The sequence below is a fragment of the Hylobates moloch genome, unplaced genomic scaffold (genome assembly GCF_009828535.3).
Source record: "Hylobates moloch isolate HMO894 unplaced genomic scaffold, HMol_V3 SCAFFOLD_6, whole genome shotgun sequence".
Lineage (NCBI taxonomy): Eukaryota > Metazoa > Chordata > Mammalia > Primates > Hylobatidae > Hylobates > Hylobates moloch.
In genome coordinates this window covers 76419152-76446214 of record NW_026652281.1, presented here as the reverse complement: position 1 = coordinate 76446214, position 27063 = coordinate 76419152, and the positions used below count along the sequence as shown (strand labels likewise).

General features: G+C 44.8%; 2 protein-coding genes across 6 annotated transcripts in view; one reads left to right on the top strand and one right to left on the bottom strand.

Annotated features, from left to right (window-relative positions):
* The window catches only part of TNRC6A (trinucleotide repeat containing adaptor 6A), a 213661-nt gene that overhangs the window by 144280 nt on the left and 42318 nt on the right, over positions 1–27063 (bottom strand). The window lies entirely within an intron of this gene.
* On the top strand, positions 15161–21278 carry LOC116471153 (putative uncharacterized protein FLJ45256). Its single transcript, XM_058440838.1, is given in 3 exon segments — positions 15161–15847; positions 15850–16230; positions 16233–21278. Coding segments are annotated over 3 exon segments (960 nt in total). The 5' UTR covers positions 15161–15445; the 3' UTR covers positions 16410–21278.

Here is a 27063-nt window from a genome sequence, read left to right as displayed (position 1 = left end):
ACTGTAGCCTGGACCTCCCAGACTCAAGCAATCCTCCCTCCTCAGCCTCCAGAGTAGCTAGGACTACAGGCACATGCTACCATGCCCAGGTACTTTTTTTTTTCCTACATAAAGACAGGGTCTTGCTATGTTGCCCAGGCTGGTCTCGAATTCCCAGCCTTCAAGCCATCCTCCTGCCTTCAGCCTCCCAAAGTGCTGGGGTAACAGGCAAGAACCGCTGCACCTGGCCAAATATATTCCTCATATAAAATTTTTAAAAATTGTGGACAAAAGCTAATTCCTTCTTAAGCACCCCCAGGAAATCACTAGCTATCAGGTGATATGTTTACCTCCAGATTTATTTAAATGCATTTATATACATTTATGTGTAGCTACAGAAGACATGTAATGTGTTAAGTTGTATTTTATTTTATATGGATGATATCCTGCAGTGAATATTGTTCTGAATCTTGTTTAAAGATCCAGTGGGCCAGGTGCAGTGGCTCACACCTGTAATCTTAGCACTTTGGGAGGCTGAAGCGGGAGGATTGCTTGAGTACAGGAGTTTAAGACCAGCCTGGGCAACATAGTGAGACATTGCCTGTAAAAAAAAATAAAATTGCCGGGTGCGGTGGCTCACGCCTGTAATCTTAGCACTTTGGGAGGCCAAGGTGGGTGGATTGCCTGAGCTCAGGAGTTCGAGACCAGCCTGGGCAACGTGGTAAAACCTTGTCTCTACTAAAATACAAAAAATTAGGCAGGCGTGGTAGCGTGTGCCTGTAGTCCCACCTACTTGGGAGGCTGAGGCTGGAGAATTGCTAGAACCCGGGAGGCAGAGGTTGCAGTGAGCTGAGATCATGCCACCGCACTCCAGCCTGGGCGACAGAGCAAGACTCCGTCTTTGAAAAAAACCAAAAAACAAAAATTAGTCAGGTATGGTGGTATGTGCCTGTAGTCTCAGCTATTTAGTAGGCTCAGGTGGGAAGATCGCTTGAGCCCTGGACGTCGAGGCTACATTGAGCCAAGACTGTGCCACTACATTCCAGCCTGGGCAACAGAGAGAGACTCTGTCTCGAGAAAAAAAAAATTCAATGTCTTGGCTGGGCGCAGTGGCTCAGCCTGTAATCCCAGCACTTTGGGAGGCCAAGGTGGGCGGATCACCTGAGGTTGGGAATTTGAGACCAGCCTGACTGACATGGAGAAACTCTGTCTCTATTAAAAATACAAAATTAGCCGGGCGTGGTGGTACATGCCTGTAATCCCAGCTACTCAGGAGGCTGAGGCAGGAGAATTGCTTGAACCTGGGAGTCAGAGGTTGCGGTGAGCCGAGATTGTGCCATTGCACTCCAGCCTGGGCAACAAGAGTGAAACTCCATCGCAAAAAAAAAAAAAAAATCAATGTCTTAAAGGTCTTTTCATTTTAGTATTTTTAGATTGACTTAGTCTCTCTGAACCACTAGTGTGTATATACACAGTTAATTCAGGTCATTAGAGGGTTTAGAGTTTGCAGTTTGAAATGGAGCCTTGGGTCATGTATTATTTATCTATATCTGCATAACAATTTTCCCCAGAATTCAGTACCTTAAAACAACAAATATTATCTCACAGTCTCTCACAAGGTTGCAATCAAGGTGTTGGCCAGGACTATGGATGGTCTCATGTGATGGCTCAAGTTGGGAGAATCTTTTTTGAGGCAGAGTCTCACTCTGTCACCCAGGCTGAAGTGCAGTGGTATAATCTTGGCTCACTACAGCTTTGACCTCCCAGGCTCAAGTGATCCTCTCAGCTCAGCCTCTCAAGTAGCTGGGGCTACAGGCATGCGCCACCGTGCCTGGCTGGGAGAATCCGCTTCTAAGCTCATGCACTGGTAATCAGCAGATCTCCCTGATGGCTGTTGGCTGGAGATTTCTCTTCAGATCCTTGCCAGGTGGGCCTTTCCATGGGACAGCTCACAGCATAATAGCTGTCTTCTCTCAGAGAGGGACAAGGAAGCAAAGACATGCATGACAGAAGCTTTTTATCACCTAATACTGGAAGTGGCATTCCATCACTTTTGCCATAGCCTATTTTTTTTTTTTTGAGACAGGATTTCACTGTATTGCCTAGGCTGGAGTGTAGTGGCACGATCTCAACTCACTGCAACCTCTGCCTCCAGGGCTTAAGTGATTCTCATGCCTCAGCCTCCAGAGTAGCTGGGATTACAGATGTGCCCCACCACACCTGGCTAATCTTTTGTATTTTTAGTAGAGATGGGGTTTTGCCATGTTGCCCAGGCTGGTCTGGAACTCCTGAGCTCAGGCAATCCGCCCACCTCGGCCTCCCAAAAATTACAGGCACGAGCCACTGTGCCCAGCCCCATATTCTATTTATTAGAAGTGTTTCACTACATCCAGCCCACACTCATGTCACGGGGAGGGGATTGTACAAGGGTATGAATATCAAAAGGCAAGAATCCCTGGCACCATCTTGCAGGACACCTACCAAAGCAAAGATCATCTAGCAATCACTCGGGCAACGGATATGAAAGGAGGGAACAGAGAAAACAAACAGTTCAAGGGAGGAGGTAATAAACTATTCATTCATCCGACAGATATGTACTGACTACCTACTTTGCGCCCGGCACTATTTTAGGTACTGAGGATAAAAGGGGGAACAAGACAGACAAAGCTCAAACCCTCATGGAGTTTACTGAAGAACAGAGATAAGACAAGGCCACTGGAGAGATCATGAGCATAGGAAACAGACAGTTGCTGTGTAATTCACGCGCTATTTCACAGGGAGACTCACATGGTCTGTGACTGATTGCAGGCGGTGAGTGAGCTGATGGAAGGAGCTCGGGATGAACTCCCATGTTTCAAGTTTGGGCAACTGGTAGATTCTGATGCCTTTCCATGAGCAAAAGAAAACTGAACATGGGGCTGGGCGCTGTGGCTCACATCAGTAATCCCAGGACTTTGGGAGGCCAAGGTGGGCGGATCACTTGAGGTCAGGAGTTTTAGACCAGCCTGGCCAACCTGGCAAAACCCCGTCTCTATTAAAAATACAAAAATTATCCGGGCGTGGTGGCAGGTGCCTGTAAACCCAGCTACTCAGGAGGCTGAGGCATGAGAATCACTTGAACGTGGGAGGTGGAGGTTGCAGTGAGCCGGGATCACACCACTGCACTCCAGCCTGGGCAACAGAGTGAGACTCTGTCAGGAAAAAAAAAAAAAAAAGAAAAAGAAAACTGGACAGGGAACAGATTTAAGGAAGGATGAGAAGGCCAGGGTTGGACATGTTGAATTTAAGGAGTCTGTAGGACAACCAGATGACGTTCAGGAGGTAACTGGACATCAGCCCAGAAGTGATGCCTGAATTGGCGACAGACAATAAAAAGTTAGCGGCACACAGTGATATTTAAAGCCACACCAGTGAAAGCAGAGAGGAAAGAAGGCTAGAGGAACCTTGAAGAATAGGAATTTCTAAGGCACGGGGAAAAGAAAACAGAAAGTAAAAGGAACAAGTAAAAATAAAAGATGAAAGAGCACTCAGAGAGATAGGAGTGGGATGTCATAGACTCTGCAGAGAAGAGAATTGGAAGGAAGGAGAGTGATCAAATGCAGTCAAGAAATCAAGAAGTCTTGGCGGGGTGTGGTAGCTCACGCCTATAATCCCAGCACTTTGGGAGGCTGACGGGGGTGGATTGCTTGAGCCCAGGAGTTCAAAACCAGCCTGAGCAATATGGCAAGACCTTGTCTCTACAAAAAATAAAAAATTAGCCAGGTGTGTTGGCGTGTGCCTGAGTCCCAGCTACTTGGGAGGCTGAGGTGGGAAGATCACTTAAGCCTGGGAGGTTGAGGTTGCAATGTGCCATGATCATGCCATTGCACTCCAGCCTGGGTGAAAGAGTTAGAACTTGTCTTAAAAATAAAATTAGCTGGGCAAGGCGGTGCATGCCTTTAATCCCAGCTACTTGAGAGGCTGAGGCAGAAGAATTGCTTGAATGTGGGTGGTGGAGGTTGCAGTGAGCCAAGAGCATGCCACTGCACTCCAGCCTGGGCAACAGAGCAAAAGACTCCATCCTAAATAAATAAATACAATAAAATAAAAAATGAAAGAAATCCAGAAGTCTCCATTGGTGCAAAAAGGAGGCCATCAGTGACCTTGCTGAGAACAATTTTAGAAGCAGGGAGTGGGCAGGGGAGAAGGTTGAGGAGTGATTGAGAGGTGAGCAAATGGAGATAAGTGGGTGTAAATCATTTTTGATTCTTTTTATCTTATTGGCACGTATATGAATTCTGAGGCATTATCAGAATTAAATGTCCATTCTTGAGGTTATTTCAGTCTCTAGGAGGCTGCCAGCCCTTCCTTTTCCATTTAGCCCTAATGCATTGGTGGGGAATAGTTCCAGTAGGCAAGATAAACAGGATTGCTCGGGACAAGTGGGAAAAGAGTAGGAAGAAAAACCAAGGGTGGGACATCCTGGACTCTGTGATGATGAGGTTGTGTAACCTCCAGCAGACAGAGCAGCAAAGGTCTCTAGGAATGCAAAGGATGAGGTGGTACGAATTCCTAGACCCTATGTGAGTACTCCCATATCAAAAATGAGTCCCCATTTAGATACTGTATAGCCTCCATATATATATATGTGTGTGTGTGTGTGTGTGTGTATGTATATGAGTGTGTGTATATATATGTGTGTGTGTATAGATATATGTGTATATACATATATATATATATATAGAGAGAGAGAGAGAGAGAGAGAGAGTCTCACTCTGTCGCCCAGGCTGGAGTGCAGTGGCATGATCTCACCTCACTGCAACCTCTGCCTCCTGGGTCCAAGCAATTCTCCTGTCTCAGCCTCCTGAGTAGCTGGGATTACAGTTGTGCGCCACCATGCCCGGCTAATTTTTTGTATTTATAGTAGAGATGGGTTTCACCATGTTGGTCAGGCTGGTCTCGAACTCCTGACCTCAGGTGATCCACTCGCCTCAGCCTCCCAAAGTGCTGGGATTACAGGTGTGAGCCACAGTGCCTGGTCTGGATAGCCGCTTTTAAAGCTAAACTGCATCTGCATCCTTTGGCAGCCTGAAATCTTAGGAAATTCAGGCATGTACCATCTAAGAATCACAGCATTTTTCATGCAAAATATCTTTTTGTACTTCTCTTGCAATTTATTCCAATGTGTTCTGTCTGTCCACAACACGGTTTGTGTTTCTTTGACTATTTCCCCCATGTTGGGATTATAAAATTACATAAAATTGGTGTTGGTTGGAGAATGTTTTTGATTTTTTGAGACAGGGTCTCAATCTGTCACTCAGGCTGGAGTGCAGTGGTGTCATCATAGCTGACTGCAACCTTGAACTCCTGGGCTCCAGCAATCCTCCCACCTCAGCCTCCTGAATAGCTGGGACTACAGACGCATGCCACCACAACTGGCTAATTAAAAAAAATTTTTTTTTTTTGTAGAGACAGGGGTCTCAATGTTGCCCAAGCTAGTCTTGAACTCCTGGGCTCAAGTGATCCTCCTGCCTTGGCCCCCCAAAGTGCTGGGATTACAGGTGTGAGCCGCCGCTGCTTGGTGGGTGGAGAATTTGGGTGGCTTGACAGAGATGGTTACTTTGGCAGTCTTTCCGTAATCTTTCTTGTGATCCTTTTAAGAAAAGTTTACTTCACATGATCGTTCAGACTTAGACTAAGATGTGTGTGTGTGTGTGTGTGTGTGTGTGTGTGTGTGGTGGGGGCAGTGTCGTAAGAGAATAAATAATATTTAAAAGGATTACTTTACAGAGCCTCAGCTTCTGTCACAATACATTGAATTTGCCTGCTTTTATGTGGAACTCTGTTGCAATGGAGAGGAAAGGATGGCCCACTTTCACCTAAAGTCCAGATTCTATAACTTGCAAAGTCTCTTTCCAATTAGTTCCAGATTATTAACGCCATCCTGGCAAACTGGTAACTCACTGTTTAGGGCACCCTGAATCATTTCATACTATTTTATATATATATATATAGTTTGAGACAGAATCTCGCTCTGTCACCCAGGCTGGAGTGCCGTGGCATGATCATAGCTCACTGTAGCTTTGAATTCCTGGGCTCAAGCGATTCTCTATTGAATTTAAACTTAATTTAACTGAGACCAGCCTGGGCAACACATCGAGACTTTGCTGCTACTAGAAATAAAAAAATAGCTGGCGTGGTGGCACAAGACTGTAGTTCCAGCTACTCAGGAGGCTGAGGTGGAGGATCACTTGAGCGGAGGAGGTCAAGGCTACAGTGAGCTATGATCACACCACCGTACTCCAGCCTGGGTGACATAGCCAAACCCTGTCTCAAAAAAAGAAAAAAAAAAAAAGATCATAGACTAAAGACTGTGGTTCCCGGCTCCCTTTCCTCGGCTGTAACTATGATGGAAATGTTTTGGATGGTATCTGATGCCAAGCTCTTCTGAGAATGTTACCTGACGTGGATGCACCAAGCTGCACGAGGGCGAGGACTTTTGTCATTGACAACTGCATCACTTCAGCTAGTGCCCGTTATACGGTTGTCTCACAAAAATATTTCTTGAGGCCGGACATGGCGGCTTATGCCTGTAATCCCAGCATTCTGGGAGGCCGAAGCAGGTAGTTCGCTTGAGCCCAGGAGTTTAAGACCAGCTCTGGGCTGGCAAAACTCTGTCTCTACAAAAATTACAAAAATTAGCTGGGCACAGTGGCTTGTGCCTGTAGTCCCACCTTCTTGGGAGGCTGAGGTGGGAGGGTTACCTAAGCCAGGGAGGTTGAGGCTGCAATGAGCCGTGATTGTACCACTGCACTCCAGCCTGGGTGACAGAGTGAGACCCTGTCTCAAAAACATAAATAAATAAAATAAATTTCCTGAATGAGTTGTTGGAAGATTGTTTCACTGCTTGAGCTGGTGGGATTCTCACACTCTGCCAGAATCTACTTTTTTAACTTTGCCTGGGACATGGCCCCTTGCAAAGTGGACCCATGGGTGTACCTCGGTGAGTGAAGCCCTCTCTCTGGGAAGGCTGTGGAACACAGTTCCAGAACACAGCTTTGAAGCCCAGTGGACCAGATTTGAGTTCACTTCGAAATTTGATAGCTGTGTGACCTTCAATCTTGGGCAAGTTACTTACTTTTCTACCTACCCTCAGGACTCTCATTATTAAAGTTTGTACACATGCAGAAAAGTTGAAAGAATAGCACTATCTTTTTTTATTTTTATTTTTAATTTTTAAAAAATTTTTGTAGACAGGGAGTCTTGCTTTGTTGCCCAGGCTGGTCTCAAACTCCTGGCCTCAAGTAATTCTTCCACATCTGCCTCCTGAGTAGCTGGGACTACAGGTGTGTGCTATCATGCCTGGCTAAGTTTTTAAATATTTTTTGTAGAGATGGGGGTCTCACTATGTTGTCCAGGCTGATCTTGAACTCCTGGACTCAAGCAATCCTCCTGCCTTGGCCTCCCAAAGTGCTGGGATTACAGGTATGAGCCACTGTGCCCAGCCAGAATAGTACTATTGATGACACAATGATGAACTATCTAGGTTCAAAAATTGTTAATATTTTGCTGTATTTATATGCAAATACATGTATATGTAAGTATATCTACAAGTAAGTTACAGGCATCATGACACTTCTCTAAATACTTCAGCCTGTATCATCTAAGAAGAACAGGCCAGGCACAGTGGCTCATCATGCCTGTAAACCCAGCACTTTGGGAGGTTGAAGTGGAAGGATCACTTGAGCCCAGGAGTTGGAGACCAGCTTCGGCTATATGGCAAGTCTCCCGTCTCCACTAAAAATAGCAAAAATTAGCCAGGTGTGGTGGTACACGCCTGTAGTCCCAGCTACTCAGGAGGCTGAGATGGGAGAATCGCCTGAGCCCAGGAGGTTGAGGTTGCAGTGAGCCGTGATCACACCACTGCACTCCAGCCTGGGCAACTTAGTGAGACCCTGTCTCAAAAAAAATAAACAAATAAAAAATAAACAAAGGGCTGGGCGCGGTGGCTTATGCCTGTAATCCCAGCACTTTGGGAGGCCGAGGAGGGCGGATCACGAGGTCAGGAAATTGAGACCATCCTGGCTAACACGGTGAAACCCCATCTCTACTAAAAATACAAAGAAAAAAAAAATAGCCAGGTGTGGCGGCATGCACCTGTAGTCCCAGCTGCTGGGGAGGCTGACGCAGCAGAATGGCGTGAACCCGGGAGGCGGAGCTTGCAGTGAGCCGAGATCACGCCACTGCACTCTAGCCTGGGTGACATAGCAAGACTCCGTCTCAAAAAATAATAAAATAAAATAAAATAAAATAAAATAAAGAACATTTTCCTACACAAACACAACTCCCAAATCACTCTTAAAGCAAATTAAAAATGATTTCCTAACACAATCTCACATGCTGTCCATATTAAAATTTCACCAACTGTCCCTCAAATGTCTTTTCATGACTGTTTTAATTTTTCTGGTCAGGATCCAATGTAGGATCAGAAATGGCATTTGGTTTTTGTCTCTTTACTCTTTTTTTCTAGAAAAGATTTCTACCCTTTCGTAAATGACACTGATTTTTATTTTTTAATTTTATTAAGACAGAGTCTCACTATGTTGCCCAGGCTGGTCTTGAACTCCTTGGCTCAAGCGATCCTCCCGCCTCAGCCTCCCAAAGCGCTGGGATTACAGGCGTGCGCCACTGCACCTGGCCTGACATTGATATTTTTAAGAGTTCATCCGGGCTAGTTGTCATGGAAACGTCTCACATTTTGGATTCGTCTGATTGTTTCCTCGGGGTGTTTTCTAGGCTCAATTTCCCCATCTGTGAAATGGGTGCAGTGACAGTAGCCACCACATGGGTACCACATTCTACTCCCCAGGCAGTGCGAGAACTGCAGGGCAGAGTGCCTGCACAGTGCCTAGTGCAGTGTCTGGCACATCATGGATGCTGAATAAATGAGCCATTGCCATCACCATCATTCCAACCAGCACCCTCCACCTCATCACCACCATCATCTTCAGCACCCCAGAGTCCAAGCCGCATCAATGCGCAAACTTGTCTCATTCTTTCCTCCCCCTTCTGGAATGTCTTATGCCCCTCCTGCTCAGTTCCCTCTCTCCTGGAGAACTTAAGCGATGAAACTTAAGCCATATGAATCTCTTAGCCCCTCCAGCAACTGGAGTTTAGCCTCACCCATCTTCCTAAGGACAACCTCTCTCTTTTTTAGAATCACAATTTTCTGACCCCAAATGGTTTAGACACAGTGAGGCATTAACGGTGTCATGTCCACCCAGGGAGCAGGCGGGTGCTTCGTCATTGCTGGTGCTGGTGGTGGGTGACCTTGTTGCGGAGGCTGTCGGTGCGGCAGCTGCTGCAGTGCTGTCGGAGGGTTGCCGGGGGAAGGAGATTGGCTGGCGAGGAAGATGAGGAATGTGCTGCCAGGAGACTGGGATCACGGCCAGATGCTAATTACAATGGCCTGGGGGTGCTGGTACCCCCTGTCAGCATCATCTAAGGAAGTGTGGGGGCTGGCGGGAGTGGGGGAGGCGAGAGAAACGGGCAAGGTGAGAGGGACTGACAGGTTGGAGAGATCCACTTGTTCCCCAAGGGTCCACCCTCCCTTCAGACCCAAGCTGTCTGGGAGAAATTGTGGCTGTCACCATAGCAACAGCAGCAGCTGATGCGTGATGCACAGTGTCTGTTAGAGAAGCTCGGTCAAGCTTGTACCAGTATTTTTCCATCCGAATCTCATTTCTTCAGTGAAATGAGAGAGATCGGAGGCTGAGCAGGGCACAGCTGGGGCCAAGCGGGTATTTGGAGAGGGAGTACAGACAGGAGAGTTCTCAGATAGTCTACTGAATTTGAAGAGAATATAGATTGAAGAGAAGCAGATTTTTACATTACTAAGACATCATTTAAATATCCAGACTGCTTCAGAATTCTCTTAAATTATACATGAATTGCTGAAACAGTAGCCCCGTAGCCTCCAGAAAGGTGCAATGCATTGCATCTAGGAGACCCTTGCGGGAAGGGTTGTCTCTGCGGTCCTGAAGGGCACCAACCTCGGAGTGAGACTGACCTTAGACTCCCAGCTCTGCCACTTCCCAGCTAAGTGGCTTTGGGCAAATTATTTTCCCGCATTAAGCCTCAATGTCCTCATCTGTAAAATGGAGATAATAAGAACAGCTGGCTGGGTGTGGTGGCTCACACCTGTAATCCCAGCACTTTGGGAGGCCGAGGTGGGTGGATTGCTTGAGCTCAGGAGTTCAAGACCAGCCTGGGCAACGTGGTGAAACTCCATCCCTTCTTAAAATACAAAAATTAGCTGGGCATGGTGGCATGCACCTGTAGTCTCAGCTACTAGGGAGGCTAAGCCATGGGAGTCGCTTAAGCCTGGGAGGTAGAGGTTGCAGTGAGCCAGGATCACGCCATTGCACTCCAGCCTGGGTGATAGAGTGAGACTCTGTCTAAAAAAAAAAACAAAAAGTAGCTGCCTCATAGGGTTATAATGAGAACAAAATGAGTGGATGTATAGAGCGTTAAGCCTATATAATGAACCCAGTAAATGGTTGCTACTATTACTATAAAAACTACTCCTATTACTATTGGTGCTACTATTACTATTACTACTCTTACTACTAAAACAAGTACTGTTATTCCTCCTCCTGCCAGCACCATGGGGATTACACAATTCAGCTGAGGACAGGATGATGAATCACTGGCGACTCAGTCCTCTCCCACGAATGGTACCAGAGTGCTTGAATTTGCCAGCAGTTTTCTAAGGAGCTGGGAGCAAAGGCTGAGAAGACACGGTCACCGCCCTCATAGACTGTGAATCTAGTGTCCAACAAAGGCATGACTCAACAAACAACCAGGGAGTCCTATGGGAGCTAAAGGATTTTTTTTTTTTTTTGAGACAGAGTCTTGCTCTGTTGCCCAGGCTGGAGTGCAATGTTGCAATCTCAGCTCACTGCAGCCTCTGCCTCCTGGGCTCAAGTGATCCTCCCACCTCAGCCTCCCGAGTAGCTGGGACTACAGGGGCACGCTGCCACACTCAGCTAATATTTAAATTTTTTGTAGAGACTATGTTGCCCAGGCTGGTCTCGAATTCCTGGGCTGAAGCAGTCCACCCAACTCAGTCTCCCAAAGTGCTGGGATTATACGTGTGAGTGCCGGGCCAGGATTTTTATTAGAAGAGATTGTATAGCTGATCTATTTCAGGATTTTCCCAAACTCATCCCTTAAGTTTCCCCTCTCTATTTTTGTCCTGAGTACCACTCACATTGTTATTTATTTAAGGCTTTATGTCCCTTTAAATTGATCCCCCTTTCATTGGTCAAATAAATGTGGTTTGAAGAAATCTGGATCGCACTGTGGAAAATGTGAAATTAGCATCACTTGCCGTGAAAAAAACCCCATAAAAATAAAAACAACGAGACTAATTGTGTGTCGTCGCATTCTAGCTAATACCCTTTTCCTGTTGAACTTTCAGAGACTCAGGCTCACTCTGTTCAAAAGGGAGGTTGGCAAGGCTCAGAGAGGTGTTAAAGGCACACTGGCACAAAATGAAACTTTTTCCACTTTAATCAGAAGTGCTGCAAAGCAACCAAAGGAAGAATGACTTTCTCACTGTGTAATTCAATGACATCAAATGTTCCATGTTCTTTCCCATCTAAGGTCATGGCTGGCCTTAATTAAGGGTGAATAATTACCTCTTCTCAGAGGGGGCGGGAAAGGCAGGGTAAGAAGTAGTCCCTAGAGCAGACTGCATCTCTGCTGAGTCTAATTGTTCCGGTGGCCAATGCCAGGTGGAAAGCACGGCCTTGGTGATAAAAATGGAGGCAAGCGTGATGCCAGTTTCAGACTGCTTAAGTAGTTCAGAGGCACTGAAGCCCAGTGGGGGAAGTGGGGTAGAGCCGAGGGACTGGCCCAGATCATGAAGGCTTTGTAAAGTGCACTTATTCACTGAGTAAAGTGCAAGCGCTGAAATATACATATACATATACATATATATATATGTATATGTATATGTAACTTTTTTTCTTTTCTTTTTGAGATGGAGTTTTGCTCTTGTTGCCCAGGCTGGAGTGCAATGGCATGATCTTGGCTTGGCACAATCTTGGCTCACCGCAACCTCCACCTCCCGGGTTCAAGTGATTCTCCTGCCTCAGCCTCCCAAGTAGCTGGGATTATAGGCATGCGCCACCACGCCTGGCTAATTTTTGTAGTTTTAGTAGAGATAGGGTTTCACCATGTTGGTCAGGCTGATCTTGAACTCCCGACCTCAGGTGATATGCCAGCCTCGGCCTCCCAAAATGCTGGGATCACAGGCGTGAGCCACTATACCCAGCCTATATATATGTAATGTTTTAAGACACAGGGTCTTGCTCTGTTGCCATGACTGGAGTGCAGCCTAGCTCCCTGCAGCCTCAAAATTCTGGGCCCAAGAGATTCTCCTGCCTCAGCCTTCTGAGTACCTGGGACTATGGGCATGTGCCATCACGCCCGGCTAACTAAAAAAATTTTCTTGGTATGTTGCCCAGGCTGGTCTTGAACTCCCGGCCTCAAGTGATCCTCCTGCCTCAGCCTCCCAAAGTGCTGGGATTACAGGTGTGAGCTACCATGCCCAGCCTACTGAAATATATTAAACAGTGGAATGATATGACAACAATAATAGCTATCATTAGTAGTGCACTAACTATGCACTAGTCACTGAATCTTCATAACAACTCTGGGGTAGGTAATAATATTCCTATTCTACAGATGAGAAAACTGAGGCTTAATGAGGTTCAGTAGTTTTCCCAAATGTGGTAGACTGACCACAATTCTCCTCTCCTCCCTGTCTGTCACAGTGCGGTCACTTTACTAAGTGACTTTGCAGCTCCTCTTATTAAGAAAGAAATCCGTTTTCCTGCCCACTGGCCTTGTGATCTACTTGGACCACAATAGTGCAGCAGATGGCATGATGGGTCAGTTCCAAGTCTGGGCCTCAAGAGGCCTTGTCAGTTTCCTGGGAATTCTTTGGGAACCCTGTTGTTGCCATGTGCTTGGGGCCAGGCCTGCCTTCTGCAGGGTGACAGGAGTCCATTTGTTCTAGCTGAGGCCCAGGCATGGGACAGAGCCCAGCCAAGATCAGCAGAGCCACCACTCCAGCCAGCAGCTGATCACAGATACATTAAAAAGTCCAGATGAGACCAGGAAAACCACCCCCACTGACCAATGGACTCATAAGCAGTAAAGAGTGGTGTTCTTTTTATTTTTATTTATTTATTTGAGATGGAGTTTTGCTCTGTCACCCAGGCTGGAGTGCAGTGGCATGATCTTGGCTCACTGTAACTTCCACCTCCTGGGTTCAAGCAATTCTCCTGTTTCAGCCTCCTGAGTAGCTGGGGCTACAGGCGCATGCCACCACGCCCTGCTAATTTTTGTATTTTTAGTAGAGATGGTGTTTCATCATATCGGCCAGGCTGCTTTCGAACTCCTGATCTCAAATGATCCACCCGCCTCAGCCTCCCAAAATGCTGGGATTACAGGTGTGAGCTACCATGCCCAGCCAAGAGTGGTGTTCTTTTAAGCAATTAAGTTTTGGAGTGCCTTCGGTTAGTAAAAACTAACTAGACAACCAAGATAAGCCAGTGAGTAAATGTTGGAGTTGAGATTTGTTCCAGCTGTCACCACTGCCCCTGCCCCTGCCATATATATATATTTTATATTTATATATATATATATTTTTTGAGACAGGGTCTTGCTCTGTCATCTGTGCTGGAGTGCAGTGCCAATAGCTCATTGGCAGCCTTGACCTCCGGGGCTCAAGTGATCTTCCCACCTCAGCCTCCTGAGTAGCTGGGACCACAGTCATGTATCACCATGCCCATCTATTTTTTTTTTTTTTTTTTTGAGATGGAGTCTCGCTCTGTCCCCAGGCTGGAGTGCAGTGGCGTGATCTCGACTCACTGCAAGCTCCGCCTCCCAGGTTCGTGCCATTCTCCTGCCTCAGCCTCCCGAGTAGCTGGGACTACAGGTGCCTACCACCACGCCCGTCTAATTTTTTTTCTTTTTTGTATTTTTAGTAGAGACAGGGTTTCACTGTGTTAGCCAGGATGGTCTCGATCTCCTGACCTCATGATCCACCCACCTTGGCCTCCCAAAGTACTGGGATTACAGGCATGAGCCACTGCGCCCGGCTGCCCATCTAATTTTTAAATTTTTGTAGAGATGGGGTTTTGCTATGCTGCCCTGGCTGGTCTCAAACTCCTGACTTTAAGCTATCCTTCCACCTCAGCCTCCCAAAGTGCTGAGATGACAGGCGTGATCCACCGCTCCTGGCCCGTTTATTCTCTTGAACATCATTTCTCACAAACACTCAGAAGGTTTCCCATTTATGCTGGTATGTACCATTTCTTCAGTACAACCACTCACAACTTTCCATTGAAAAGGAACCACAATTGGCTGCCCCGCACCACCACCAACACCTCACAAAGATTTGATCGATATACTAGCAGAGCATAGACAGACGAGTTGCAGGGAAAGAGTTGTCCCTGCAATCAAATTTTCCACAAGCGACACCTTCAATAATTCTTGCAAGGCAGTGGTTCTCAACCAGAGGAGATTTTGACCAGCTAGGGCACATTGACAATGTCTGGCGACATTTTTTATTGTCATAACTGGGAAGGGAGTGCTACCAGCCTATAGTGGGGTAAAGGCCAGGGATACTGTCAAAGAAACATCCTACAATCTACCAAACAGCCTCTCAGAACAAAGAATTATCCTACTCAAAATGTGCATAGTGCTGAGGTTGAGAAACTATTTTAAGGTAATACGGAGCAAGACTATTGTTATGACTGTGAAGAAAACACCTTTGAGCAGTGGGTCTCAACCCTGGCTACACATTAGATTCACCCAATGAATTAAAATGCAATGAAAACCTAACGCTCTGCCCTGATTCTCTGAGTCTTTGACTCAACTGGGATGGGGCCATTTACCAATTCTTTCCAGGCTGAATGTAGTGGCTCATGCCTGTAATCCCAGCGCTTTAGGAGACAAAGGTAGGAAGATTGCTTGAGGTCAGGAGTTTAAGACCAGCCTGGGCAACATAGCAAGATCCCGTCTCTATAAGAAAAATTTTAAAAAAATTAGCCAGGTTTAAAAACATTTGCTTGTAGTCCCAGCTACTAGGGAGGCCGAGGTGGGAGGATGGCTTGAGCCCAGGAGTTCAAGGCTGCAGTGGGCTATGATTGCACGAACCACTGCACTCCAGCCTGGGCGACAGAGTGAGACCTTGTCTCTAAAATAAACAAACAAATAAATAAATAAGCTAGTTTGTCCTTCCTCCTCATCAGATCAGCCTCTCCACTTCAAATCTTGCCCCCTTGATGTTAGAATCTGGCTGCAACCATCCCGTGATTCTGCGGAGCCTCGTACCTTACTTCTCCTGGCTTCTGTCTGTCGTCACTTCTGTTCTCCACCACCCTCGCCTCAATCAAACACTTTTTCTCTGATGCAAAACTCGGCCTTCATTTACAGAAAGGTATTTGGGATTTCTTATATGTGTGTGTGTGTGTGTGTGTGTGTGTGTGAGAGAGAGAGATTTGGGGATTACTGCAAGGCACCCCATACACAAGAGTCTTCTGATATCTCTCTACTTTATTTTTTATTTTATTATTTGGAGACAGGGTCGCACTCTGTCCCCCACACTGGAGCACAGTGGCACAATCTCAGCTCACTGCAATCTCCATCTCCAGGGTGCAACGATTCTCCTGCCTCGGCCTCCCGAATAGCTGGGATCACAGGTGAGCGCCACCATGCTCAGCTAATTTTTGTATTTTTAGTAGAGATGGGGTTTCGCCATGTTGGCCAGGCTGGTCTCAAACTCCTGACCTCACGTGATCCACCCGCCTCTGCTTTCACCTCCTAAAGTGCTGGGATTACAGGCATGAGCCACTGTGCCTGGCCCCTTTGCTGATTTTTAATCCGCATCCAAGCTGTAACTGTGAATACAACAGCTTTTTTGAGTTCTGCGAGTCTTTGCAGCAAATCGTCATACCTGAGTGTGTCTTGGGGACTCCCCGACACATCTTCCCACGCCCTCTTCTCTCTTCTCACTTCCTCTGGAGTAAACTGAAAGAGGCCCCTGCTTGCCTCTTGCAAGGCAGTTCTGAACACACTGAGATCATTTGTGATCTCATATCCTCTTCTAAGCAATTCATCAAGAAATTTCTTTCAAATAAACCCAGTGCTCTTCATGGAGGTGATGCTGGTGAAAATGACTTTCTCCAGCTTATTACACACATTTGCAGAAGCTCCTGTTTAAGAGTTTGAGCATGTATGTGTGTGTGCCTATACACCAGCACATACATGCATGCCCACAGCTGTCATGGCTTCACCAGAACCAGGACGAGGATTCTATTGCCAGAATTGAAGAATCATTTCCACATATTATAAGGTCAGTGAAACTACACTGAAAAATACACCTGCCAGCATGCCTATGCGTGGCCTCTCTGCAAATAAGATGAAGGTCCCTTCACCACCTGCTTGCACTGCTAATGACCCTGTAGATTCCACTGGATGGATTCGTAATTTTCTCAACCATTTCCCCTAATACTGGATATTTGGGTTGTTTCCAACATTTTTACTCTTCCAAATAAGGCACCCATAATGATTCTTGCAGAGTAATCATTAGGCTCTTCTATAATTATCTAATTATCCTTTTTTTTTTTTTTTTTCTGAGACAGGGTCTTGCTCTGACACCCAGGCTGGAGTACAGTGGCACGATCATGGCTCACTGCAGCCTCAGCCTCCCATGCTCAAGTGATTCCACAGTCTCAGCTTCCTGTGTAGCTGGGATCACAGGTGTGCGCCACCACGCCTGGCTAACTTTTTGCACTTTTTATAGAGACGGGGAATTTTTTGTATTTTTTAAAATAGAGATGATGTCTCACCATGTTTCTCAGGCTGTTCTGGAACTTCTGGACTCCAGTAATCCTCCTGCCTCAGCCTCCCAAGGTGCTGAGACTATAGGCATGAGCCACCATGCCCAGCCATATAATTATCTTAAAATAAATTTCTATACATGAATTAAAGAGCACAGATTTTTGTATGTTGGTTGCTTGGTTTTTAGAGGCAGTATCTCACTCCATTGCTGAGGTTGGAGTGCAGTGGTGCAATCATAGCTCACTGCACCGTTGAATTCCTGGGCTCTAGGAGTCCTCCTTCCTCAGCCTCTCAAGCAGCTAGGACTACAGGGTACATATGTTTTTAAGATCTTTGATATATTATACCTTTTGGGGACTGTATCAGTTAAAAACTCTACCAGTACTGTAGAAACATGATCATGTCTGTTTCTTTGCCACACTGGGCATTAATTACTCGCTCCATTAATGAGTTAATTGCACCATCAATAAGAGTATGGTAAAGTGTGACACATTTACACTACAGAATACTATGATGTAAAGAATAAGGATGTAGGCCGGGCAAGGTGGCTCACGCCTGTAATCCCAGCACTTTGGGAGGCCAAGGCGGGCGGATCATGATGTCAAGAGATCAAGACCATCCTGGCCAACATGTTGAAACCCCATCTCTACTAACAGTACAAAAATTAGCTGGGCGTGGTGGCAGATGCCTGTAATTCTAGCTACTCAGGAGGCTGAGGCAGATGAATTGCTTGAATCTGGGAGGTGGAGATTGCAGTGAGCCAAGATGGCGCCACTGCACTCCAGACTGGAGACAGAGTGAGACTCTGTCTCCAAAACAAAACAAAACAAAACAAAACAAAGCCATTTAAAGAGAAAGACTTTTAGGTGAGGTCAAAAAGGCAAAACCTGACTTTGGTTGAAAACAAAAAAAATATGCCATACAGTTTCTTAGGAAAACGGAAATTAAAAGTATAAGCAAAGACATACCTTACCCAGTGATATTATGGACTTGAGAGACTCAGAAGTGGAAGGGTGGGAGGGGGGCTAAGGGTAAAAAACTGAACATTAGGGGTACAATGTACACTCATCCTTTGACAGGCGCGCTAAAATCTCAGAATTCACCGCTACATAATTCATTCACGTAACAAAAAACCACCTATACCCCTAAAGCTATTGAAAATAAAATTTTTTTTAAAGACATAGCAGATAAAGGTTAAGAAAAAGAAAGCTGGGCTGGGCGCAGTGGCTCACGCCTGTAATCTCAGCACTTTGGGAGGCCAAGGTGGGTGGATCACGAGGTCAGGAGATCGAGACCATCCTGGCTTACGTGGTGAAACCCCGTCTCTACTAAAAATACAAAAAATTAGCCTGGCGCGGTGGCGGGTGCCTGTAGTCCCAGCTACTCGGGAGGCTGAGGCAGGAGAATGGTGTGAACCCGGGAGGCAGAGCTTGCAATGAGCCGAGATTGCGCCACTACACTCCAGCCTAGGCGACAGAGCGAGACTCCGTCTCAGAAAAAAAAAAAAAAAGAAAAAAAAAAGAAAAAAGAAAAAGAAAGCTGAATTCATGATATTAATATCAGACAATGTTGAATCTAAGGTTAAGGGAGGCAACCTAGACAAATGGTGGCATTTTATAAGGATAAAGGGCACTAAGAGGCTAAAGCTTCAATGTGAGAACACAACAGAAAATGGCCTCAAACTTGCACACACATGTTTATAGCAGCACAATTCACACAATTCACAAATGCAAAAATGTGGAACCAACCCGAATGCCCATCAATCAATGAGTGGATAAAAAAACTGATATGTATATATGAATGATGGAATACTACTCAGCCATAAAAAGGAATGAATTAATGGCATTTGCAGCAACCTGGATGGGATTGGAGACTATTATTCTAAGTGAAGTAACTCAGGAATGGAAAACCAAACATCATATGTTCTCACTCATAAGTGGGAGCTAAGCTATGAGGATGCAAAGGCATAAGAATGACACAACAGACTTTGGGGACTCAGGGAGAAAGGGTAGGAAGGGGGTGAGGGATAAAGGACTACAAACTGGGTTCAGTGTATACTGCTTGGGTGATGGCTGCACCAAAATCTCACACATCACCACTAAAGAACTTACTCATGTAACCAAACACCACCCGTTCCCCAAAAACCTACGGAAATAAAAAGTTAAAAAAAAAAAAATGGCATCAAAATAATTACAGCATCAGCTTCCAACAGACCCCAAGACTAACATATGACTATTGCTCATCTCTCCCAGCCTGCAGTAGATAAAAAAATTAAAAATAAAAATTTAGAGGATCTGAATGTATATTTAATAAGGCCGACTTTGTAGTTTATGTCGAATGCTATACACTAATAATAGAGGATACATCTTTTATGTTCCTGTGGAATTTTCATGGTAATAGATGATGTATCAGGCCAAGAAGAAAATCTTAACAAAATTCAAAGTGGAGAAAGAGTAGAGACCACTTTCTAGTCACAATACAAGAAAGATAGGGCTGGGTGTGATAGCTCTTGCCTGTAATCCCAGCACTTTGGGAGGCCAAGGCAGGAGGATCGCTTGAACCCAGGAGTTTGAGACCGGCCTGGACAACATAGCAAGACCCTGTCTCTACAAATAATACAAACATTATCCTGGCATAGTGGTGCACACCTGTAGTTCCAGCTACTTGGCAGGCTGAAGGAGGAGGATTGCTTGAGCCCAGGGGATAGAGGCTGCCGTGAGCCATGCTCGCACCACTGCAGCCAGTCTGGGTAACAGAGCGAGACCAATAAAATTGGAAGGGGAAAATTCTACCACCCACCACTCGGTAAAAGGGAGCGTGTTTTGAGGGCAAGAGGAGAGAGAGACACAGAGAGAGCTAGATCAAAGAAAAAATTTAAACCCAAATTTCTCAACATCTTGAATAATGAAATGAAGTTAATACATAGCAAAACCGCTGTCCTATGGCTAAAACTGGATTGTTAAGTAGAACAGAGCCCTAAACAAAGGCATAAGTAAAGCAGGACAAAGAAAGTAAGTGAATTTAGTATTCACTCAAAGAAGTTAGAAAAACAACAAATTATTCTAAGAAATAAGAAAGAAGAAAATAATAAATGGGCGAATTAGAAAATAAAATAATGGCGGGGCACAGTGGGTCCCGCCTGTAATCCTAGCACTTTGGGAGACTGAGGCAGGTGGATTGCTTGAGCTCAGGAGTTCAAGACCAGCCTGGGCAACATGGCAAAACTCCAACTCTACAAAAAATACAAAAATTACTACTCGGGAGGCTGAGGTGGGAGGATTGCTTGAGTAAGGAGGCAGAGGTTGCAGTGAACAATGATCTGCACTGCACTCCAGCCTGAGTGACAGAGTGAGACCCTGACTCAAAACAAAAAAAAGAAAAGAAAATACATAAAAAAATAGAATTAATTAATGTAAGAGCAAACTCTTTGGGGTGAGTTGGTTAGAGGAAAATAAATAATTGAAAAGTTAACTAATCAGAAAAAAAAAAGGAAGAAAGCTCAAAAGCACAATGTTAGAAACAGAGTGGGTGGGGTTCTGTGGCTCATACCTGTAATCCCAGCACTTTGGGAGGCCGAGGTAGATCACTTGAGGTCAGGAGTTCAAGACCAGCCTGGCCAACATGGTGAAACCCTGTCTTTACTAAAAATACAAAAATTAGCTGGTTATGGTGGCGCACGCCTGTAATCCCAGCTACTCGGGAGGCAGAGGCAGGAGAATTGCTTGAATTGGGAAGGCAGAGGTTGCAGTGAGCCAAGACCACACCACTGCACCCCAGTCTGGGCAACAGAGTGAGTGAGACTCTGCCTCAAAAACAAACAAACAAACAAACAAACAAACAAACAAAACCAAACAAACAAAAAGAAACAGGGTGGAGGAATAACATAACAAAGAGGAAATGAAATGGCTTTGTACCTTGCAAAACTGTGCAATTAAATTTGAAAATCTGAATGAAGTAGATTACTTTCTAGAAAAATGTAACTAATTGTCCACAGTTTTAGAACTCTGAAATAAAACAGTAAGCAGAAACAAAACTGTAAATGTTAACCAGCTTCACACCCCAAATCCACCAGACCTACGGAAGTTTTAGATAAAGTCTTCCAAATAGCCAAGAAATAAGCAATTCTGCTTCTGTATAAATTGTATCCAGGCACGGAGAAATAAAAGATACTCGTACTTTTTGTCAAAGCCACATCAAAACTTGAAAATCATGTCACAAAGAACAACTATATAACAAAACTCACTTATGAATATCTTATCTTAAATAAGATAGTACCAAAGAAAACCCAGCATATTTTAGGAATGTAGGAAATGCTGTTTTAGGAAATCTACTAGTAAGCAACATTCACCATACAACTTGGCTTAAAAAAAAAAGTGGCATAAAATTATCTCAAAAATGTAATGTTATTAGCATAGAATTGACAAAATATTCTCTTACAGCTTTCTAAGTCTCCACTGTATTTTTGGCTAAAGTCTGTATCTTATTTCCATTTTTTTTTTTTTTTTTTTTTTTTGAGATGGAGCTTTGCTCTGTCTCCCAAGCTGGAGTGCAGTGGCACGATCTCAGCTCACTGCAACCTCTGCCTCCTGGGTTCAAATGATTCTCCTGCCTCAGCCTTCCAAATAGCTGGGATTACAGGTGCGCGCCATCATGCCTGGTTAATTTTGGTATTTTAATGGAAACGGGGTTTCACCATGTTGGCCAGGCTAGTCTTGAACTCCTGACCTGAAGTGATCCACCCGCCTCGGCCTCCCAAAGTGCTGGGATTACAGGCATGAGCCGCCTGCCCGGCCTTTATTTCCAAATTTTGAAATATGTGCTCTATTTTCCTTGAAAAGTCTCTCTAGAGGTTTTTGTTTGTTTGTTTGGGTTTTTTTTTTTTTTTCTTTTTGAGATAGCATCTCACTCTGTCACCCAGGCCATGCAGTGGTGTGACCACCGCTCATGTAGCCTTGACCTCTCAGTCTCAATCAATCCTCCTGCCTCAGTCTCCCAAGTAAGTAGCTGGGAACACAGGCATGCACCACCACGCCTGGCTAATTTTTGTATTTTTTGTAGAAGATAGCATCTTGCTATGTTGCCCAGGCTGTTCTTCAACTTCTGGGGTCAAGTGATTCTTTGGCCTTGGCCTCCCAAAGTGCTGGGATTACAGGCGTAAGCCACCACACCCCGCCTCTCTAGAGTTTTATTTTATTGATCTTATCAAAGACCCAGGTCATGGTTTTATTTAACATTTATTTCTATTATTTGTTTCAGTAATGTCTGCTTTTATTATGTTTGATTCTGTCTACCTGCTACTTTGGGTCATTTTGTTCTTTTTCGTACTTCTTTTATGTGAAACATTTAATTTTTAAAATTATTTCTGAATAAAAACACTTAAAATGACAATTTTGCCTCTGATTACAGGGTTGTTTACATCTTATCAGTTTTGAAAGGTAGGGTTCCTTTTGTTATTTTGTACATAAACAGTAGCTGCCATTTTAATCTCCTCTTTCCCCCAAAATAATTTCTATAAATGATTTTATTTTATTTTATTATTATACTTTAGGTTTTAGGGTACATGTGCACAATGTGCAGGCTTTTTAAAAGTTCTAAATATTTTGACTTTTTTGTTAACCTGACGTTGTTTATTTATAGTTTGTTTTTATCAGATAATTTGACTTGTGCAATTTCTGCCTTTGGAATTTTTTTAAGTTTTTATTTGGTCTGATATACTATCATTTTAAATACATGTTCTATGTATTTTTGAAAAGCATTTTGAGATGGAGTCTGGCTCTGTCGCCCAGGCTGGAGTGCAGTGGCGCAATCTCGGCTCACTGCAAGCTCCTCCTCCCGGGTTCACGCCATTCTCCTGCCTCAGCCTCTCCAAGTAGCTGGGACTACAGGTGCCCGCCACCACGCCCGGCTAATTTTTTGTATTTTTAGTAGAGACGGGGTTTCACTGTGGTCTCGATCTCCTGACCTCGTGATCCGCCCGCCTCGGCCTCCCAAAGTGCTGGGATTACAAGCGTGAGCCACCGCGCCCGGCTTTTTTTTTTTTTTTTTGAGATGGAGTCTCGCTCTGTTGCCCAGGCTGGAGTGCAGTGGCACGATCTTGGCTCACTGCAACCTCCGCCTCCTGGGTTCAAGCAATTCTTCTGCCTCAGCCTCCTGTGTAGCTGGGATTACAGGCATGCGCCACCATGCCTGGCTAATTTTTTTTTGTATTTTTAGTAGAGATGGGGTTCGCCATGTTGGCCAGGCTGGTTTCGAACTCCTGACCTCAGGTGATCCACCTGCCTTGGCCTCCCAAAGTGCTGGGATTACAGGCCTGAGCCACCACACCCAGCCTAATTTTTCTTTTCTTTTCTTTTTTTTTTTTTTTTTTTTGAGACAAGGTCTTGTTCTGTCACCCTGGCTAGAGTGCAGTGGTAGTGCATGGCTCACTGCAGCCTCCGTTTCCCAGGCTCAAGTGATCCTCCCACCTCAGCCTCCCGAGTAGCTGGGATCACAGGCACTCACCACCATGCCTGGCTAATTTTAAAAATTTTTTTGTAAAGACAAGGGTCTCCGTATGTTGCCCAGGCTGGTCTCAAACTCCTGGCTTCAAGTGATCCTCCTGCCTTGGCCTCTCAAAGTGTTGGGATTACAGGTGTGAGCCAGGGTACCAGGCCTATATTTCTTGCTATGTATCTATTATCTAACATTTATTAATTCTGTTATTTAAATCCTGTTTCTTTTGTATTTTGTTCAGTCAGACTGAGTATAGTTTGTTAATCTTTAGCTCAATTTTAGTTTTGTCAACAATTCTTATATTTCTACTGAAATAATTACTCTTTTTTTTTAGACAGAATTTCACTCTTGTCGCCCAGGCTGGAATGCAGTGGCATGATCTTGGCTCGCTGCAACCTCCGCCTCCCAGGTTCAAGCAATTCTTCTACTTCAGCCTCCCGAGTAGCTGGGATTACAGGCATGTGCCACCACGCCTGGCTAACTTTTGTATTTTTAATAGAGACGGGGTTTCACCATGTTGGCCAGGATGGTCTCGAACTCCTGACCTCAGGTGATCCACACGCTTTGGCCTCCCAAAGTGCTGGGATTACAGGCATGAGCCACCACGCTTGGCCATGAATAACTCTTAAAAGACTTTTCCCCTTATCTAAGTCCTATAATAAAAATAAATGGCGATTATAGTGAAAATACTTTAAAACCACAAAGCAGAATTTTATGTTTTTTGACAAAATCTTTTTTTCTATCAGTGTTTTTTTCCCCCTTGTTTTTTTATTTATTTATTTTATTTTATTTTTTTGAGACAGGATCTTGTTGTGTCACCCAGACTAGAGTGCAGTGGCACGATCACTTCTCACTATAGCCCCTACCTCCTGGGCTCAGGTGTTCCTCCCACCTCAGCCTCCTGAGTATCTGGGAATACAGGCGTCTGCCACCATGCCCAGCTAAATTTTTGTATTTTTTGTAGCGATGGGGTTTTGTCACGTTGCCCGGGCTAGTCTTGAACTCCTGGTCTCAAGTGATCCACCCGCCTCGGGCTCCCAAAGTGCTGAGATTACAAGCGTGAGACACTGTGCCCAGCCTTTTCTTTACCTCATAGATGTCCATAAATGTTTTTGTCTTTGGGGGAGATTATACTACCTACTGTGAAATAATATTCTGTCCAAAATGCTTTTGGTTATGTGTCTGATTTTGTCCAAAATTGGTGAGTTTTAGGTTAAAATTAGTAATTTAGTAAAATTACTGAAATTTACTTTAAATTACAGGTGATTCTTTTTTGTTGTTGTGTGTTTTTTTATTTTTTATTTTGTATTAATTTTTTTTGAGAAGAAGTCTCACTCTGTCGCCCAGGCTGGAGTGCAGTGGTGCAATCTCATCTCATTGCAACCTCCGCCTCCTGGGTTTAAGTGATTCTCCTGCCTCAGCCTCCAGAGTAGCTGGGACTACAAGTACATGCCACAGAAATTAGCACCACGCTCGGCATATTTTTGTATTTTTTAAGTATAGATGGGGTTTCACCATGTTGGTCAGACTGGTCTCGAATTCCTGATGTCAGGTGATCCACCCCCCTTGGCTTCCCAAAGCGCTGGGATTACAGGCATGAGCCACCGTGCCTGGCCTACAGGTGATTCTTATAGGGACCATTATTAAAACTTTTCTGCAAATCATAAAGCTATATCAAGGTGTTGAGCTTAGCCATTAAGCACAGTGTAATCATTCATTGAGCCTGTCCAGTTTGATTATGCATTCTGGCATTTTGTAAGCTGCTCTGCCTAGCAATATATAGATTCATTTAATATGTTAGCATTGGCTAATAAGCCAAGTGCAGTGGCTCACACCTGTAATCCCAGCATTTTAGGAGTTCAAGGCAGGAGGATTGCTCGCGGCTAGGAATTTGAGACCAGCCTGGGTAACATATTGAGACCCCATCTCTGCAAAACATTAAAAAGTTGGCTGGGTGTGGTGGCTATGCCTGTGGTCCCAGCTACTTGGGAGGCTGAGGTGAAAGGATCAGTTGAGCCTGGGAGGTGGACGCTGCAGTGGGCTATGATTGAGCCACTGCACCCCAGCCTGGGCCACAGAGAGTCTCTGTCTGCCCCTGCCAAAAAAAAGGTAATAATTTTTTTTTCTAAGATCTCAGCTAAAAGTATTATCTCTTCAGAGAGGTCTTCAATCTAAAGTACAGTCCTTTAGCCTAAAGTACTGTCTATCACGTTAACTAGGCTGTGTGTGTGTGTGTGTGTGTGTGTGTGTGTGTGTGTGTGTGTGTGACAGAGTCTCGCTCTGTCACTCCAGGCCGGAACGCAGTGGTGCCATCTTGGCTCACTGCAACATCCTGGGATCAAGTCATTCTTGTGCCTCAGCCTCCCAAGTAGCTGGGATTATAGGTGTGCGCCATCACGCCTGCCTAATTTTCGTATTTTTAGTAGAGACGGGGTTTCACCATGTTGGCCAGGCTGGTCTCGAACTCCTGATGTCAGGTGATCTGCCCGCCTCAGCCTCCCAAAGTGCTGGGATTACAGGCATGAGCCACCGCGCCTGGCTGTTAATAGAAGTATTTTTTAAAATTAGTATTACTGTTCTATTTCCTTTGTTTTTCTGATGTATTTTAGATCACCCCCACTTTTTTCCCCTTAATGCTTTTGATTCACTTTGCATTAGGCTTGTCTCTTGGAAACAGGTTGTAGCTAGATTTTAAAAATCTATTCCGAAGGGCTTTGTTTTCTACAGGGCTTGCTGTCCTTTTATTTTTGTTATCTCAGGTCTCATCATTGTCATAGTGGTTGTCTTTTCTGAGGTGAACGCTCCCTTGTTTATTTTTTCTTCCTGTCATTTGCAATGTGAATCATGCTGTCTTTGTTGGGGTTATTGTTCTATTGCTTTATAGATTTGTTCATTCCAGTTTTGTTCTCAGACACACATCTTCTGCTTAGACAGTTCAGAGTTCCCATAATCCTGTCTTAGAAAAAGGGTGCGGTGGGTCACACCTGTAATCCTAGCACTTTGGGAGGCCGAGGCGGGAGGATCACGAGGTCAGGAGATGGAGACCATCCTGGCTAATACAGAGAAACCCTGTCTCTACTAAAAAAAAAAATATGAAAAAAATTTTAGCTGGGCGTGGTGGTGGGTGCCTGTAGTCCCAGCTACTCGGGAGGCTGAGGCAGGAGAATGGCGTGAACCAGGGAGGCGGAGCTTGCAGTGAGCCGAAATCATGCCACTGCACTCCAGCCTGGGCAACAGAGCGAGACTCCGTCTCAAAAAAAAAAAAAAGAAAAAAAGAAAAAGCCTGTGGTCTTAGGGAAGTGGAATGCAATTTCAATTTAGAAAATGGTTGGAAGCAAATGCTCCCAAGAAGCTTCAATTTCAGGGTGCTTTTAAACAAATTCAAGAGAATTCTCAGGCCTCTCTGCTGATTGAATTGTCTTTCTTGGCTAATCTATTTCCTCAATCAATGTCAGATGGTGCAAGGGTAATTTTGAGTTTGGGATAAGGATTAAATGATCAATCCATGTCCTGTTGTCCCTGGGGTAAACTTGATCTACAGGGAGGTAGAGAACTAGCACTATTAATTTAAAACTGGGTTTCTCTAATGTAAAGACCGGCACATTGAGAATCCCAAAACACTCTTAGATCTTTCCCCCTCTTATTCTGTCTTTCATATGCTGTTTGGGTCCAGTTGCCTAATAATTACCACTT